Source organism: Bos javanicus, chromosome 9 (genome assembly GCF_032452875.1).
Source record: "Bos javanicus breed banteng chromosome 9, ARS-OSU_banteng_1.0, whole genome shotgun sequence".
NCBI classification, from domain to species: Eukaryota; Metazoa; Chordata; class Mammalia; order Artiodactyla; family Bovidae; genus Bos; species Bos javanicus.
In genome coordinates, this window is record NC_083876.1 from 45161006 (window position 1) to 45174573 (window position 13568).

A 13568-nucleotide genomic window follows, 5' to 3' on the forward strand; every position below is an offset into this window, starting at 1 on the left:
CAAGACACATGGTTAGTAGGGATAAAGCCAGGAATTCTAATCATAGCTTGTTTCCCTCTAAGACAAATCCTGGTTGCAGTAAGCACTCAGTAAACACAGGCAACAATTAAAACAAACCTGGAAAATTTGTTTGAGAACAGATTGTGTCAGGCTTTGGATAATTTGCTTAGGAGGTTAAATTATGGAGAATGAGGACAGCTGCATAGATTCTGAGGCAGGAAGTAAAATGTTTCCAGTTGTTTTTTAAGAAGATAACTCTGACAGAGACCAGAGAACATTCTTCTAATAGTGCTTCCTTCCATCAAGCCATCCTTTTGTATCAATGAATTTTTATTTTATATATGCTAGCTGAAGTCATGTTTCTGTCATTTGCAACTGGAAAAGCCCTGATTAATAAATTTCAGTTTGTAGATGTGGAAACTTGAAATCAAACAGTTGAAATGAATCACAGTTTTTTGGTGTCAACATCAATACTCTGTCTCCAAAGAGAGTTCCAGAAAAATATCTACTTCTGCTTTATTGACTATGCCAAAGCCTTTGACTGTGTGGACCACAACAAACTCTGGAAAATTCTTCAAGAGAAAGGAATACCAGCCCACCTGACCTGCCTCTTGAGAAATCTGTATGCAGGTCAGGAAGCAACAGTTAGAACAGGACATGAAACAACAGACTGGTTCCAAATCGGGAAAGGAGTACGTCAAGGCTGTATATTGTCACCCTACTTGTTTAACTTGTATGCAGAGTACATTGTGAGCAACGCTGGGCTGGGAGAAGCACAAGCTGGAATCAAGATTGCAGGGAGAAATATCAACAATCTCAGATATGCAGATGATACCCACCCTTATGGCAGAACGTGAAGAAGAACTAAAGAGCCTCTTGATGAAAGTGAACGAGGAGAGTGAAAAAGCTGGCTTAAAATTCAACATTCAGAAAACGAAGATCATGGCATCTGGTCCCATCACTTCATGGCAAATAGATGGGGAATCAATGAAAACAGTGAGAGAGTTTATTTTGGGGGGCTCCAAAATCACTGTGTATAAAATAGATAGCTAATGAGAACCTACTGTGTTGCACAGGGACCTCTGCTCAGTGTTCCATGGTGACCTAAATGGGAAGGAAATGCAAAAAAGAGGGGATATATGTATACATATAGCTGATTTACTTTGCTGTATGGCAGAAACTGACACAGCAGTGTAAAGGAACTATACTTCAATAAAAAATATATATATATTAGTAGGAACTGTGAAATTTTTGCAATAGGTGTATGAAAATTTGAAACATCAAGATTATTTTAGTGATAGCACAAAGCTCCTACTTTCCACAATCCTAATTTATATGGAAATCCCATACTTTATATCTCTCCCAAGAGCTAAGACATTTTTAATCCTAAACTTTATATAGGCTTGCAGTAACTTACTCCTGAGATTGTTCTGGTGGCTTGTAATTCATATCCATGAGGAACAGTTGCTGTTGGCATAGACTTCCTTCCCAAGGTTGATATGCAGTGAGGAGAATTGGTTTTTATAGTACTTGTAATTCGTAGTTAGATACGGAATTTTTTTTTTTAATGGATGAACGCTTTTTTTTCTTTCAAACTGAAGGATAATTGCTTGACAGTATTTTGTGGTTTTCTGTCATACATCAACAAGAATCAGCCATAGGTACACCCATGTCCCCTCCCTCCCAAACCTCCTTCCCACCTCCCTCCCCATCCTACCCTTCTAGATTGTCACAGAGCCCATCTGAGTTCCCTGAGTCATACAGCAGATTCCCACTGGCTATATATTTTACATATGGTTTTGTAAATTTCCATGTCACTCTCTCCATACATCTCACCCTCTCCGTTCTCCACTACCCTCTAGATATGGATTTTTAATGTATATCCTCAATGTCTGTAGTGTGTTATCTCAGGACACAAGAAAATAGAAATAACATTTATTGCAGTTATATTTTTCCAGAACTAATTCTTTCCTGTTTATTAAGCATATATGTTGTCTGGAAAGGAGAACGTCTTCCACCCTATCCACAGTTTACTCTGTTTATATTTTCTGTGATTATGGCCATAGATATATTAGGACTTATTTTTACCATCTTATTTTTGTCTTTTGTTTCTACAATGGTAGTTCTTTTTTCTTTACTTTGTTCTTCCAATCTCTTCCTATTTTTTAATTAAGTTAATTGTGTTCTTCTTTTAAGTGGAGAAACTTAAGCAAGGGTATATCCAATAAAACCAATTTTCAGGGAGGAAAAAAAAATCCAGAAATAGAAAAAATAAAGTTAAAACTAGGTCACAGAAAAATCTAGATTCTTATCAGTGAAAAGCTCTATGCTTTTGATAATGGATGTTATGATACAAAATATCCTTTTAAAGCTTTCATTTGATATTCTTGGTGTTGACTTCCACCAGCAAGTGAGAATCTTAAATTCTTCAACTATAAAGTATGAGGAGCTATTTGGTTTCTTTGTTGTACTCATGGGCAGTTCATTCTTGGTGTGATAAACTGTTCTGTCCAATATGGAAACCAGCAGTCCCATGTGACTACTTCATTAATTAGACTAATTACATTTAAATTCATATTTAAAATCTAATTGCACTGGGCGCATCTCAAGCACCCAGTTGCACCATTTGGTTAGTCACTACTATTCTGGACAGTGCAGATTATGGAACATGGCTGTCACTGTAGAAAGTTCTATTGGACAGGCAGTGATAAGCCTATAGTGGTACTACAGTTTCATATGCCTTACAGCAGAACTGTTTGAGAGACTGAATCACGTTACAGAATTCAGAATTGACAATCCACTGCTGCATTCTGTAACTGTAATTCTTCCATCATCTTCTGCTCCTATGGTGAATAGTGACCATCATAGGGAGTGATGCTCACTATGGAGGTTATTGGGGGCTTCTGCTCTGCACATAAACTCCAGACTTGGTGCCCACAGGGCATCAGAAATGATTTATATGGAGTAACAGCTTAAGGAGTGGCAGCGATAGAGGCTGAGATGTTAACATCTGTAGAGCAGTGGGGATCTTGACTTTCTGAATGGTATGAGGAAGCCAAGAAAAGCAGGAGCATTTCCAGCTGAAGCTAGGTTGCCAAGGGTTGGACATGGCCTGGTCCATAGTATTTGAATTCCTTTGAAGCTCTGACATCTCCACCTTGTTCGACTGGTTTAGGTCTAATCTGAATCAACTGGTTAGGAGGTCTGTCCTGAGCCTGTTGTATCACTGGTACATATGACTTATGGCAGCAGGTGGAACTGATTCAGGATGGCATTGGCAGGGAACACCCAGGCCAGCCACCATCTGCCCTTGGATATCCTGGCAGGTGAGATTCTCTTATGCCTCCTGGGCCAGCCAATATATAACACCAACATACATGTGCTCATTCATTGCAGGAACAGCTTTGCCTCTGAGGAAGGAGAAGCTGAGAAAGACCAAGCTCTTTGGTTCTCTCTTAACTCCAGCATTATTTGGACATAATATCCAAATATGTTATACTTGGATATATCCAAGTATATATATCTGGTTGTATCCAAGAAGAGAAAAGATTCTCCCTTTTTGTTGTCAGTGGTGTCAGTAGGCTCCTATTTACTTGACTTGGATTAATTTTTTCAAGTTTTAGCTGCTTCAAATTTGTTTTTATCCTGACTTGTGCTTAACTTCTGTGTTGAGCTGACAAACATGATTTCCCCCCAGGAATTTCTCTGTAGTTCATTTCCTCCACACGTTGTTGGTTCTGTCAAGTTTTTTGCAGCTCCCACAATCAGCCTCTGAATTTCCCAGTGGTATCTATGATCACCTCGATGCTTTAGCATTGTGCCAAATAAACCAGTTTTCTTTCAGGATATCATCATCAATATCTTCCCCAGTTTTAACTTTGTATTAGGTGCTGTGGTAAATACAAGAATGCAAGGCACACGATAGAGTGACAGCTTTGCCCTCACAAAATCGCCCAGCAGATAATTAAGCTACAGTTAAGTTACTTGACTCTGTGGATCACAACAAATTGGAAAATTCTTCAAGAGATGGGAATACCAGGGCACCTTACCTGCCTCCTGAGAAATCTGTATGCAGGACAGGAAGCAACAGTTAGAACTGGACATGGAACAACAGGCTGGTTCCAAATAGGAAAAGGAATACGTCAAGGCTGCATATTGTCACCCTGTTTATTTAACTTATATGCAGATTATTTCATGTGAAATGCCGGGCTGGGTGAAGCACAAGCTGGAATCAAGATTGCAGGGAGAAATATCAACAACCTCAGATATGCAGATAACACCACCGTTATGGCAGAACATGAAGAAGAACTAAAGAGCCTCTTTATGAAAGTGAAAGAGGAGAGTGAAGAAGCTGGCTTAAAACTCAACATTTAGAATACTAAGATCATGGCATCTGGTCCCATCCTTCATGTCAAATAGATGGGGAAACAATGGAAACAGTGAGAGACTTTAATTTTTTGGACTCCAAAATCACTGCAGATGGTGCCTGCAGCCATGAAATTAAAAGATGCTTAGTCCTTGGAAGAAAAGCTATGACCAACCTAGACAGAATATTAAAAAGCAGAAACATTACTTTGCCAACATAGGTCCGTCTAGTCAAAGCTATAGTTTTTCTAGTAGTCATGTATGGATTTGAGAGTTGGACTATAAAGAAAGCTGAGCGCCAAAGAATTTATGCTTTTGAACTGTGGTGTTGGATAAGACTCTTTAGAGTCCCTTGGACTGCAAGGAGATACAATCAGTCCATCCTAAAGAAAATCAGTCCCGAATATTCATTTGAAGCAGTGATGTTGAAGCTCCAATACTTTGGCCAGCTGATAGGAAGAACTGACTCATTTGAAAAGACCCTGATGCTGGGAAAGGTTGAAGGCAGGAGGAGGAGAAGGGGATGACAGAGGATGAGATGGTTGGATGGCATCACCAACTCGATGGACATGAGTTTGAGCAAGCTCAGGGAGTTGGTGATGGACAGGAAAGCCTGGCTGCTGTTGTCCATGGGGTCGCAAAGGGTCGAAACGACTGAGCGACTGAACTGAACGAAGGAAAATGTATATTCTGCGTTTGCATTGTTTGACTTTATGATTGTTTAAATCTGACATATGAAAATCTAACAAAGTTCAAGTATCTGGAAAACGTACGAATACTGGCATGATTGAAGATGGATTTTTTTGTTGTTAAGAACAATTGTGCAAATCCCCAATCAGCTATATAATCCGATGGAGTTGAAGGGAGCTACTCGCGTAAAACTTTGTGGAGCAGGAAAAGAGGGCGTGGGAACACCCTGTTATTTTCCCCATGAACTTGCGGGTACGCCCAGATTGCGCATTGGTTCCCGCACACACCGCTCTACCCCGGCGTCTGCGTGATGGAGGCGTGTAGCCACTGGCGCACCGAGCGTGGCTCCGCCCCGGGCGCGCGCGGCTCCAAACTACTGCTCCCAGAAGGCTGTGCGAGTCCGAGAGGGAAGCGGGGGCGGCGGCCGCAGGAAGGGCGACAGCGCAGTCTTCGTCGGCGGGTGTCTCCTCAGTCGTCGGACCGTCAGCCCCCGGACGGAGGACGCGGCCCGAGCTTTCCCCGCAGCCCCGGGAGTTAGTCCGGGCGAGCCGGCATCACCGCCCGCGGGACGGGCGCGGGGCGGGATGTAGGGCTCCGAGCGCGGAGGCCGCGGGCGGGCTGGGGGAGCGCGGAGGGCGCGCCGAGGATGGAGAGAGCGATGGAGCAGCTCAATCGCCTGACGCGCTCGCTGCGCCGCGCGCGCACCGTGGAGCTGCCCGATGGTGAGCCGGCCGCGGGGCTGGGGCCGCCGGGGGCTGGGCTCGGGGAGCTGCGGGGGGTGGGGGAGACTAACTGCAAGCAGAACAAACGCCCACATTGACTTTCCTTGGCAGGGAGGGGCCGGTCTGGGACCCCTGGCCACCTCTCGGCCAGCACTCCCGCCCCGGGCAGGTGGAGTTTGTGGGAGGGGCCCGGGCCGTGGGTGTCCCGCAGCTGGAAGAAGCAGGACTTGAAGGAAGTTTCTCCGGACTGTCGGTTAGGGGTTTCGGAGAAGGAGCAGAAATATCACCCCGGATGGCGGAGACCCGGATTCAGAAGACAGCATAGTTGTTGGGCTTATTCCATTTGCTGCCTGGAAATGCTGGGGAGGGGGGGGGGGGGTTGGGTAGAGAGATCCCCCCCGCCCCAACCCAAGTAGTATCGTTTTCTTTAAGCTGCTGAGGGTAATTAAGCGGTCTTTTCTTTTTCAACATGTAGAGCGCCATTTTATTTTTACAATAAGCAGATAAATAAAAGGAGATCAAATGTCAAACGTGTACTTGAAGTGCTTGTTTGTTTACATGTATACACTTTAATATGCATATCCACTTGAGACAGTTTGGGGCTATGGTGCTTCTACAAAGGAGTAAGGCATGATCCTTGTAGTTTAGTATAATTTTTAGTTAAGTGTGTAAGAGTTCCTTCAGGATAGGTAACACACAAGTAGTAAAAGAGGTGAGAAAGCCGTTTTGTTTGCAACCTCATGAATGGTTTAGTGGTAGTGGGTGAGAGCCGTGCTGCCTCTTAGAGGCTTTTGATTGTGTATGCGCAACTGAGAGAAAGGGTGCAGTTATGGCTGGTGATTTGTTTTTCTTTTTAATGCATTGTATTAGTTTATATCCGCCCCCGCCCCCGCCCCCGCCCCCGCCCGGAAACTTTCTTTGAATTGCTGCTGGAGCAGTGATTTTTAAGTTAGGGAAGGAGACCTTGGCACAGAGTCATCAGAGAAATGTGGACTGGGAACCTAGGGATGATTTTTCTGAAAAGATTTTCCCTTGTTTCCACCTATGATTGAGAACAGCATAATTTGAGTTGACGGTTTCTGAAAAGTACGTTTGTACTTGGTACTTTGCTAGTATAATGTAACAGACTGAAAATAATCCTGATGTTAGGAACAAGACTTTTGGCTTCAGCTTACTCTTTCTCTGTTTCGTTTCCACTTTGAGTACATTTTTTAAGTGCTTACTCATTTCTCACAGATTTTCTGGTGTCTGCTGCTGCGTGTGTAGTTTCATTGACAGAGCAATTTGTATTGCTCAGCTTAAATCTCCATTATTGTTATTATTTTTAACATAAATGTGACTTAGAATACTTGGATAATATTTCCTGATTTTAAAGGTAGTATGTTTTCATTGTAGAAAATCTTGAAAGAAAAAAAAATGTATTATTTCTTACCCAGTAATAAACAATGCCTAGTATTTTCTTGAGTTCTTTCTATTATTATTTCTTTCTCTACCAAATTAAGATCATACTGCATATAGTCTTTTGTTCTGCTTTTGGAAAGCACAACGCTTTTTATATCTTTAAACATGCTTAATGATTTTTCAGGCTTTCATATGATAATATGTAACAAACATTGAATCTAATTTTTTATGATAGATTTTATGAGGAACATCTTTGATTTTTAAATCTTAGTCTGCCTTTATAATTATTTCCTTAGGATTATTACATAGAAGAATATAGATCTAATTATATCAAGTTTAAAGACTAAGTATCAGCCTCTCAAGTTACTCTCTGGAACAGAAAGTTCCACTGACAGTCTGAGAGTCCCTGGACACTAGAGTAATGAAAAATAAAACTTTTCTGCAAGTTGCTTACATTTTTCTTTGATTATAATGAGTTTCCTCATCTTGTTTTAATTTATCCCCAAATTCTGATGACTCTTTTTGAATTCTTTGAAATTGGCTCTTTCAAGTACGCTCTCGCATGCGTACGTGCATGTGTGTGTGTGTGTGTGTGTGTGTGTTACATTCCAGTTACAAAAATCCAGATTGTATTGCTTACGTTTTAAGGGCTGAACAGAATTTCTGAGACTAAATTCTAGTTAAATTTAGGAAATAATCAAATATTTACCTTGCTTTGTTAGAATTCGGTTATTAATCATTTGATTGGAATAAATTATTAAGGTTGGCGTTTTTAATCAGACTTCACTCTAAAGTTAACTTTGTTACATAGGATTAAACTGCAGATATTTACTGAATTGGATACTGGGCGGACATATTTATGTTCCCTTGAGATGATGAAAACCTGAGTATTCCCACTAAATAATGGAGTGCTGATTATTAGGACTAACAGGAATCTTGTGAGATAGGAAGTAAGGGAAAACAATGATTTTAGGGGTATAGATTCTCAGTGCACTTTAAAAAGTTGGCTTATATTGTTTGTTTATGTGGGGAAAAAAATCTTAAACTGCATTTACATTGAATGTAATTTGTTTAATAAAAGAATAGAACTTGAGCCCATTGGAATATATGCTTGAATGATGATTAGGATAATTCAGTTCAGTTCAGTTCAGTCGCTCAGTTGTGTCTGACTCCTTGTGACCCCATGAATTGCAGCACGCCAGGCCTCCCTGTCCATCACCAACTCCCGGAGTTCACTCAAACCCATGTCCATCGAGTCAGTGATGCCATCCAACCGTCTCATACTCTCCCCTTCTCCTCCTGCCCCCAATCCCTCCCAGCATCAGAGTCTTTTCCAGTGAGTCAGCTCTTTGCATGAGGTGGCCAAAGTACTGGAGTTTCAGTTTTAGCATCATTCCTTTCAAAGAAATCCCAGGGCTGATCTCCTTCAGAATGGACTGGTTGGATCTCCTTGCAGTCCAAGGGACTCTCAAGAGTCTTCTCCAACACCACAGTTCAAAAGCATCAATTTTTCGGCACTCAGCTTTCTTCACAGTCCAACTCTCACATCCATACATGACCACTGGAAAAACCATAGCCTTGACTAGCAGACCTTTGTTGGCAAAGTAATGTCTCTGCTTTTGAATATGCTATCTAGGTTGGTCATAACTTTCCTTCCAAGGAGTAAGCGTCTTCTGATTTCATGGCTGCAATCACCATCTGCAGTGATTTTGGAGCCCCCAAAAATAAAGTCTGACACTATTTCCACTGTTTCCCCATCTATTTCCCATGAAGTGATGGGACCAGATGCCATGATCTTCGTTTTCTGAATGTTGAGCTTCCAGCCAATTTTTTCACTCGCCTCTTTCACTTTCATCAAGAGGCTTTTTAGTTCCTCTTCACTTTCTGCCTTAAGGGTGGTGTCATCTGCATATCTGAGGTTATTGATATTTCTCCCAGCAATCTTAATTCCAGCTTGTGCTTCTTCCAGCCCAGCGTTTTTCATGATGTACTCTGTATATAAGTTAAATAAGCAGGGTGACAATATGCAGCCTTGACGTACTCCTTTTCCTATTTGGAACCAGTCTGTTGTTCCATGTCCAGTTCTAACTTGCTTCCTGACCTGCATATGGGTTTCTCAAGAGGCAGGTCAGGTGGTCTGGTATTCCCATCTCTTGAAGAATTTTCCACAGTTTATTGTGATCCACACAGTCAAAGGCTTTGGCATAGTCAAGAAAGCAGAAATAGATGTTTGTCTGGAACTCTTGCTTTTTCCATCGTCCAGCGGATGTTGGCAGTTTGATCTCTCGTTCCTCTGCCTTCTCTAAAACCAGCTTGAACATCTGGAAGTTCACGGTTCACATATTGCTGAAGCCTGGCTTGGAGAATTTTGAGCATTACTTTACTAGTGTGTGAGATGAGTGCAATTACCAATTAAAAAAATCCTCCTCCATTTTATGGTTTGAGGAGAAATTGAATATAGCATAGTGAATCTGAGCTTTCTGGTCTTTGAGGTTTTCCTTTAAACAATTTTCCGAAACTATTAATAAAAATGGCCAATGTATCTAATAAAGTGAGAAAAAGTTTAGTCTTACCACTCTTAAGTGAGAGAAAGTTTAATCTTATCACTCTGAACTTTCATTACATATCTAATTCTCAAGATTTCTTCATGAGTGTGGAGAAGGAAGCACCTGACAGCAAATTTTATTCAGTATTTTCTTAGTATTTGCTGGAGAGTCTCCTCCTAGCATCAGAGTTGTGGTTATATTTGTGTCTTCATACCTTTTAGTGTATGTAAGCTATATTTTTTTGACTTAAAAATAAGATCTATCTATAAATTTTATCTAAATAAACACTGTAAATAAACCCATGTGGACTTATGATGTTCACTTAAAATTGTGTACTATCTTGTTATATAAGTTTAAATTCACAAATAACGGTATTTCCTGTTTATGACTTTATTATGGAGTGGCTTAATTGAAATTGTCTTGATTTTGGGGGGCAAGTGTTTTATAAGAGAGAAAGAGCATTGCCATGCTGAGGGAGGCTTAGTCCAGTGTTTTTTCAACTCCTGTTGGTGATTCCCTGATAGGTAATGAAAATGATTTAGTGACTGCAGATAACATTTTGAAAAAATCGAAATAGAAGAGAATGAAACAGACTGTGTTGTACATGTTGAGAATAGGTAGTGTATTGTAGACCTTTTGGTTATTTACATGTAGCGTATACTGTGTGCACTGTAAAATTTTTATAATGGGGGCTTTGGAATCAGCCAGCTTTGAATTCCAGTTTAGCCACTTAATGCCACCGTCACATACTTATTGCTTAACTAGTGCTTCAATTTTCTAATTTGCAAAATGGGGATAATACTGGTACCTACTTCATAAGGTGCCCGTGAGGATAAAAGAGATGATGTATTTGCATGTGAAGTGTTTAGAACAGTACCTTAAAGATAATGGTTTAAAACATGTTGGCTGTTAGTTATTAATAGGATTCCTTGGTTATTAACTTTATTTTTATAGTGAAAGAACTGTTGCATTTGCACACTGGACTTGTGAAGTTTCCTGGGACCAAATTCTTATTCAAGTCCATACTCAAAAATAGTTAAAATAATGAATAAAAATGTGCAGAAATGGTTAGTTCTGTTCTATAAATACTTCAAGATATATTTCTAAATATTTTTTCAAGCATAATCACAATACCATTATTAGAGCCAACACAACAGTAATTTTTAATTCTCATCAGATACCTAGTTCATCATATTCAGTTTTCTCCTCTCAAAAATACTATCTTACAGTTGGTTTGTTTGAGTCAGCATCCAGTCATAGTCCACAGCTTAATTACATTTGGTTGACTCATCTCTTAGGAATCTTTTAGTAACTTTTCCTTCTCCTTTTTTTTTTAACTTTCCATTTTTAAGTAATTTTAGACTTAAAGAAAAGTTGCATAAATACTACTCAGTTCTTGTATATCCTTCAGCCAGTTTCCCCTCATGTCCACATCTTATACAACCAAAGTACAAGTATCAAAACTAAGGAGTTAATATTGGTGTATTGCTATTAGCATTTAAGACATTTATTAGAGACATTACAGACGTTTATTAGAATGTCAGGAGTTTTCCTGCTAATACCTTTTTTCTATTTTGGGATCCAGTCTGGGATACGACATTGCATTTAGTTGTCATGTTTCCTTAGCCTCCCTTGAACTGTGATAATTCTAATTTTTCCTCGTCTTTCATGGTCTTGAGACTTTTTTAAGAGGACTAATCACGTATTTTGTGGAATTCTCCTTAATTTGGATTTGTCTAATTTTTCCCATGAGTAAATTAAAGATTTTTGGCAATAATACTGTGAAAGTGGTATGCTTTTCTCGGTGGAAACTCAAGCGCTGTGAAATATCGATATGTATTATTTCTGGTGATGTTACCCTTTTTGAGTTGATTAAGGTGACATCTGCTGTGTTCTCCACTGTAAATTCACTATTTTTCCTTTGTAGTTAGTATTTGGGGGAGATGTTTTGATATGCAAATACTCTTTTTCTCAAACTTTAACTCATTAATTTTAGCACCACTATTAACTTTTTAAGGACTAAATGGGATGTATTGCTGCTGCTGCTAAGTCGCTTCAGTCGTGTCCAACCCTGTGCGACCCCAGAGACGGAAGCCCACCAGGCTCCCCTGTCCCTGGGATTCTCCAGACAAGAACACTGGAGTGGGTTGCTATTTCCTTCTCCAATGCATGAAAGTGAAAAGTGAAAGTGAAGTCGCTCAGTCGTGTCCGACTGTTAGCGACCCCATGGACTGCAGCCTACCAGGCTCCTCCGTCCTTGGGATTTTCCAAGCAGGAGTAGTGGAGTGGGGTGCCATTGCCTTCTCCAATGGGATGTATTAGGGTATTCATTTTAAATAACTTATTAAAAAACATGAAGCTCTAAAATGCATTGAATTGAGGAATGACCACTAGTAATATATAAAAGTAAATGCAAACACTGGCTGAAATTTACATAAGTATCACATGAGATCATAGGTATTACTGACTTTTAACTTCTTTTGAATCATTTCTGTGAATTCTATAAAAAATGAAAACGTAAATTTAGTAAAAGTAAGACTTTAATGCTGTTTTATAAAAACTTCTAAGAATTTCTTTTGTTACAGTATTGACATGAAGCAACCATTATGCATATTTAATGTTTTAAATTTAGCATGTATATCTTTGATATTCATATATACTTAAGATTCCTCCAAAATACTAGTAGGTATGATGAAACATTCTACATTTTTGCAAATAGTATGTGTAATACTTCTGATGTTTGGCACTGTTTATAATTATCTTCCACCTCTTCTCCTAGGGTTTTATTTAAAGTTAAGAAAACTTTAAAATAGTCGTTAAGTTTCACCCTTTGGAAAAAACAGGAGATAAATTAATTCCTTTTCCTGTTTTTTTTTTTTAATACTTAGATAATGAAACTGCTGTTTATACATTAATGCCAATGGTTATGGCTGATCAACACAGGTGAGTGCATATTTCAGAAATTTATATATTTTAAGAATATGAATTTACCTAGATGTTGTGTATATAAACATGGACACAGAGTTTGGACATAATGACCTGGGGCAAGTTATTTAACTCTGTTATAATTTTCTGTCTGTGAAATAAGAAACAGGATTTTCCAAGTTCTTTATCAACTATAATAATCTATGGTTAGAGATTTTCTTTAATTTTTTAAAAAATTTACATATTTTTTGAAGTATAGTTGATTTACAGTGTTGTGAAGAGATTTTCTAAATGAATAGTCAGAAATTAAAATAACTTGCTTGATTACTTACAGTGAAAAAAATATGGTTTCTATTAGAGGTTACTACTGACCTTTGTAGCAGAAAGTTAGGCCTGATGGACAACTTATTCCTTAATATTCTACTATTTTGAAGTTCTTTTCTTTAAATATTCTTTTTATTAATATAGCATTGACACTTTTCTCTTATAGGGCTTGTGTGAGATACAGTTGTTTGGCTGTGTGATGAGGTGTAACTTGTAACAGACAACTCTGCTATGGTTAGCCATTAGGTAGTTTGGTATGAGGAGAAAGAGACACTGTATTTTGAAACAAGTTTAAAATATAGATGATTTTTTTTTTGCTTTGAAATTCCTGTCTGATATAATTAAAATATGTTTGTCTGATTTTTCTTATTTGGCCAAAATTAATACAGATAGGCTCAACTTTGTGCAAAGGGAGCAGCCAGCCCTACTGTCTTTTTCTCAAGAATCTAGTGGGAGCTGAAGCCAACTTAGGTGTCCTCAGAGCAGGTGACATAGTCAGAGCGGCAGATGAGGAACCCTTCAGCACCAGTTTATAGGTGAGGGCAGTTGAATTTTGGATGATGCTGCACTGGCTGCTGTGCTCTGCGTAGAGAGT

General features: G+C 39.3%; 1 protein-coding gene across 6 annotated transcripts in view; it reads left to right on the forward strand.

Moving 5' to 3' along the window:
• Nucleotides 1-5448: 5448 nt before the first annotated feature.
• HACE1 (HECT domain and ankyrin repeat containing E3 ubiquitin protein ligase 1) overlaps nucleotides 5449-13568 on the forward strand; it is a 118384-nt gene continuing 110264 nt past the window's right edge. For 3 of the 6 annotated variants that reach the window (XM_061427720.1, XM_061427726.1, XM_061427725.1), the window contains exons 1-2: nucleotides 5453-5777; nucleotides 12613-12667. In XM_061427720.1, the coding sequence (XP_061283704.1) occupies nucleotides 5702-5777; nucleotides 12613-12667 (131 nt within the window). In that variant the 5' untranslated portion in view covers nucleotides 5453-5701. Of the gene's footprint in view, nucleotides 5778-12612; nucleotides 12668-13362; nucleotides 13510-13568 lie in introns of those variants that run through there. The other 3 variants (XM_061427722.1, XM_061427723.1, XM_061427724.1) reach the window with 3 other exon arrangements.